Source organism: Asparagus officinalis, chromosome 4, assembly GCF_001876935.1.
Source record: "Asparagus officinalis chromosome 4, Aspof.V1, whole genome shotgun sequence".
NCBI classification, from domain to species: Eukaryota; Viridiplantae; Streptophyta; class Magnoliopsida; order Asparagales; family Asparagaceae; genus Asparagus; species Asparagus officinalis.
Window position 1 is genome coordinate 10,115,515 of NC_033797.1, and position 4,848 is coordinate 10,120,362.

Genomic DNA, 4,848 nt, shown 5'->3' on the forward strand with positions numbered 1-4,848 from the left:
CGTCACGTTCCCTCATCCACCTCCGACCGCCGCCGAGATCTCTGCCCTTTCCCCTGACCCGCCACCCTCAGGCAGGCGACACTCTAACTCCCCCTCTCCTACTGCCCTTCCCGACGGGTAGCCCCACCAACACTGACAGAGTCGTCTGCCTCATGTCGTCGTCGTCATTCAGTTCGCCGCCGTCGTCGTCGCCATGCCAGTTCATCTGTCGACCGTCACCACTTGATAGCCTAGTAAATTATTTTTCTGTTAATCTCATTTTATTAGTTAATTGCATGAATATTCCATCTCTAAACTCTTATCATATATTCACTGCTTAGATTATATTTGTGAGTTGAGAGTAATTGACCATGTGACTGTTTAAATTTGATATTGATTGTAGAACTTGAGCATGATAATGAATATTGCAGCTAAATTGATCAAGATTGGAATTAATCATAACTATTGATGCAATTTTCGTTAAATCCATTTGTCACATTAGTTGTTTTGAATTTAATTTCCTGCCAAAAATCATGGAATTTGGTGAAATGATGCAGTATTCGATTTAAATCGCTGATTCTGATAGACCTCCTGTCCCGTTTCACATCATTAGTACTGTGAGGCGTGAGCTTATATATTAGAACCAAAATTAAGGTTCTAATGTGTTAAGAGGAGCTATGTTTACTAGGAATTTGGCTCCACTGCAAGAACTTGCCCAACTTATAGAGCTGATTTGAGGACTAATAACTAGGTAATAGGAAGTTTTGGTCAATTCCTTTTTAAGAGCAATCTCATTCGCTAGTGTTTCATAGCCAATTTCACAACTAGGAAACATACTTTTTAGGTACAATTACAAAACTTTAGGCAAATAGGTCTTTGCAACCTGTATTGTTTTATCCTTAATCAGTGAAGAATGTTTAGCAGCGTCACAACACCAATATAACACGATATTTGAGCTCAATTGTGGCTTGGTCTAATCTGATTCCTTTATGGTTGCTAAAGAAAATAAAATCAGAATAAATGAAAAATAATAATGCAAGCAAGCAATGAGAAAACACTTCTTTCAATGGTAACCAACATCAAAGAAGTAAAGAACTAATTTACGAGTTGCGAGTTGCAAGTTACAACAAATAGAAGAAACTCTACTCTTCTAAAGTGGTCATCCATTTCCCTGCATTAAAACCGTATTTCGGAGTTTTATGCTAAATCATAAGCTTTCGTTCTACATAACAAGCAATCAATATTTTTTCTATCTTTTTTTTCCAAACTTTCTCACTGGGATATGTCAACAACTTAATGTCCGATAGTTTCTCAAAAGCAATGATTTCACTCATAAGAACCATATTTGTATTAATTGATAGATGAGAGCCAATCAATAAAGTTATAGTTAAGCTTTGAAAAAACTAGTTCAGAAACATGAGCAAAGAGTGTATATAACCAAACAATAATGTAGTTAAAACATTTTTAAAATGCAAGAAAGGGGATATAAATATTTGACAACCTTTGCTCAAAACATGTTATTAGTAATTATATTACGTAGGTTAAGCCGCATGAGTTGAAGGGTTCAAACACTTACTTAATTCAGGAACCCAAAAACTAAACAACAAAATAAATAAATAAATAAAACAATGTAATGTACTTACTCTTTGACACAAAGTCATGCCATGAATATCTTAAGCCCGTGAAGTCAACAATGGTTTGTGTTGGTGATACCAGTGGTTGGATCTACATAAAAAAGACAGCAAAGCACATAAATAATACACAAGTAAAACAGTTTCTAAATGCTAATTGAACCCAACAAGTTACCAGGAGAAAGTATGCAAATGAGAACTTTGCCCCAAATATAACGAGCCAAAAGAGCATATACCTAAAATTGCAAAACATTATCAAAATAACTTAATTAAATTATCGAATACACCACACAAATTCAGAATCATATCAAACAAGCTAAAAAAAGTAAAAAGCAACAGCAGTAATCAGATCAGCCATGAAAGTCTATATTTAAAAGACGAGAAAGAAGAAGTTGAGCAGCCTTAATTGGAATTATAAATAAGGAAATTATTAGTATGTTTTACAATTTATCTTATATCACAATTCATCGATGACAGACTCAAAGGTCAAGCCAACAACAAAGCAGCAAGAAAAACAGATACCGCTTTTAATTAACTATAGGATTAATACATCTTCAACTATGATAGATTTTAACACTGCAAAATCAGTACGTAACTACTATGTCAAAGATTATGTGCAATCAAATTAAAAGCAGGATTCAAAAATAACCTATGGGGAGAAATGATGCCAAATTACAAGGACAAGGCATGTTGGCATCAAATCATTATCCAAAAAATAAGAAAAAGAAGCATAGTTCTGGTCAATCAAAGAAGAACAAGAAAACAACAATGAGAAATTTCAAATTCATAAAAGAACTCTACAGCTACACTTAGCAGTCTTAAGGCAAAAGTTTTCCATGAAATATTAAGGTTGCTGCTGATGTGCAGATAATCAAACTTCCAAGCTAGAGAGAAAAGTGCACTTTTAAGCAATTGCTTATTCATAGAACAAACAGATAAGCATGTGAAACCACTGACATAGTATATCTGATCCATCATAAGAGGTTCCAATGCAGCTGTACAATATGAGGGGGAGGGGGAGGGGAGAGGATGAAGATGTTTACTTAATGTAGTCTATGGTCCTCTCGTACATTCCACGTCCAACATAGTAATGTTCCTTCACAGAAGAAAAATATACAAATAAAATCATGGTGATTTAATGTCAGAGAGAGAATCTATTTCATTTCAGATATCTGGACTGTAATTCAAAAGGCTAAAGAGTACAAAAACATCAGGTAAAAGACCTGGTGCATCCACTTAATGAGCCGCACAATAGACCATCGATCACAAGGCTCTGTCATACGATGGCAGAATGGAATTCGCATGAGCACACTAATAAAGAGCTGAATGACAGCATATATTCCAATTACAAAGACATATATCTTGAACACAGCAGAATCAGTTCCGTCCTGCATAGCTTTACTGAAGTCCAAAAACTTGCATTTGTTAGTACCTTAAAAGAACTAAGAATGAAACATGCAAAATTAACCCTAAAATTTGGTGATGTACACAGAAAAAGTCAAACTCACATATACAGGTAGCATATGACCAGGGAAGCGACAGAAAACCAAATGAAACGACAAAAAATCCGTGTAACAGCTGAACGACGAGATGTAGAATATGCACCATACATCATCATAACATCCAGCACACCTAAGTGACATATTAAGCAAACAAAGAAAAATGCCGACAGTCATCAGCACTTTGAATGGGCTTCAAAATACATCACATATGATCTAATACTATCCTAGATTTAATCAAATGAAAAAGTTACGCTACACTATTTTGAGCTGATAGATCAAAGCCAACTTACTTTCAAGAAATTTCATAACGACATACGTAGGCCCAAGACTGAGAACATCTTTTGCGGTCTTCGAATTTGCACGTCCATCGTTAAAGGCAATGATAGTTAATCCCTAAAGAAAGTCAAGAAAGAAAAGAAGCGGGTTAACCGAAAAGTGAACCAAATGTACAGGCTAGAAAAAGCAAAATACATTACCTCTGTAAATGTATCATATTCTTCAAATAAAGACAAAGAGTGTAACCAACAGTACTAAATGGATTGCAAAGCGCAATCAGCCTTAAGTTCTGCAGAAACATCGATCTAGGCTACAAATAAAATAAGTAAACATTGTTTATAAATGCAACATGTCTCCTCGCCACAGGAAATACTCCATAGACAGCCAGTTGCAAAAACAAAAGGTTTTGGTTGCTCGGCATATTCTCAAAAATTAGAAGAGGCAACACATAAGTGATCTAAAGCAAGATATTACCCCAAAAAAGGAACCACGATACAAGATAGTATCCAATCCATGATTAAAATGTTTATGCAGTCACAAATCCCTGCCAAGGCACCAAAACTATGAAGTGATGATGGGGGTTGAGGGATATAGTTTTCTATTCTAATATGCCCCCAGCAGATTGAGCGCACTTTTTTAAGGGCCGAAACTTGGACTCATGCAGCAGCATCGTTTTTTCTAATCTGCTTTAAGTTGTGGCCAGTGGGACTTGAATTTGGATAGTTCTGATACCTATCACATGTTAAAATTCCCTTCAGTGCATCAAAACTCTGAAGACGTGATGAGGTTGAGGGATTAAATTTTACATTCTAACACATAAAAACAGAACATATGCAGTTACAGGTTAAAAATAGCAAAGATCAAAAGAAAGAGTATCAGGGTAACAGATTAATATATTATTTTGAGATAATGGATTGGAGAAGTTCTGATTTTGTTAGAACTCAGGGGAACATTTGTATGATGGCTTCATCTCATACAGGATCAGTTTCTAAGTTGGGAATTGCTGAATAAAGACAGAGAGGTTACATTGGACACTATCACTGTTACACTGTAAATTTAAACTGAGTCTCCTTTTGTAATGAAGAAACAGTGAGGCTCTCAAAATTTGTTTTATGACAAAAGAAATAAACTGAGGATTCTGTCATGCCATCTACAAGTCAATTAAACATTTGATTGTAATTAAGCACGTATACTTCTGCACTAAAGAAAAGTATGTATGTATTCAGTAAACAAACCTGGAACATCATAAAGAGGAAAATCCACAGACGATGAAAACTATGATAAAGATGAAGGAAAGTTCGATGTTCCACAAATGATGTCTTCCCACAACGTTTATGTCTTCCAACCGATGGTAACCCCTGTGCAGTAAGAAGCACAACTCAAATAAACCACCATAACACTTACAAGAAAATAATCATGGTAGACATCTTAGATTTTTTTTTTTTTTTTTTTTTTTGGAG

General features: G+C 35.3%; 1 protein-coding gene across 1 annotated transcript in view; it reads right to left on the reverse strand.

The window, feature by feature from the left end:
- Positions 1-4,848, reverse strand: part of LOC109836581 (callose synthase 9) — a 77,383-nt gene that overhangs the window by 55,703 nt on the left and 16,832 nt on the right. Inside the window, exons 13-19 of the mRNA XM_020404530.1 lie at positions 4,624-4,746; positions 3,403-3,505; positions 3,119-3,242; positions 2,834-3,011; positions 2,654-2,706; positions 1,786-1,846; positions 1,623-1,704 (exon numbers count right to left, since the gene is read on the reverse strand). Coding sequence (XP_020260119.1) covers positions 1,623-1,704; positions 1,786-1,846; positions 2,654-2,706; positions 2,834-3,011; positions 3,119-3,242; positions 3,403-3,505; positions 4,624-4,746 — 724 coding nt within the window. The remainder of the gene's footprint in view (positions 1-1,622; positions 1,705-1,785; positions 1,847-2,653; positions 2,707-2,833; positions 3,012-3,118; positions 3,243-3,402; positions 3,506-4,623; positions 4,747-4,848) is intronic.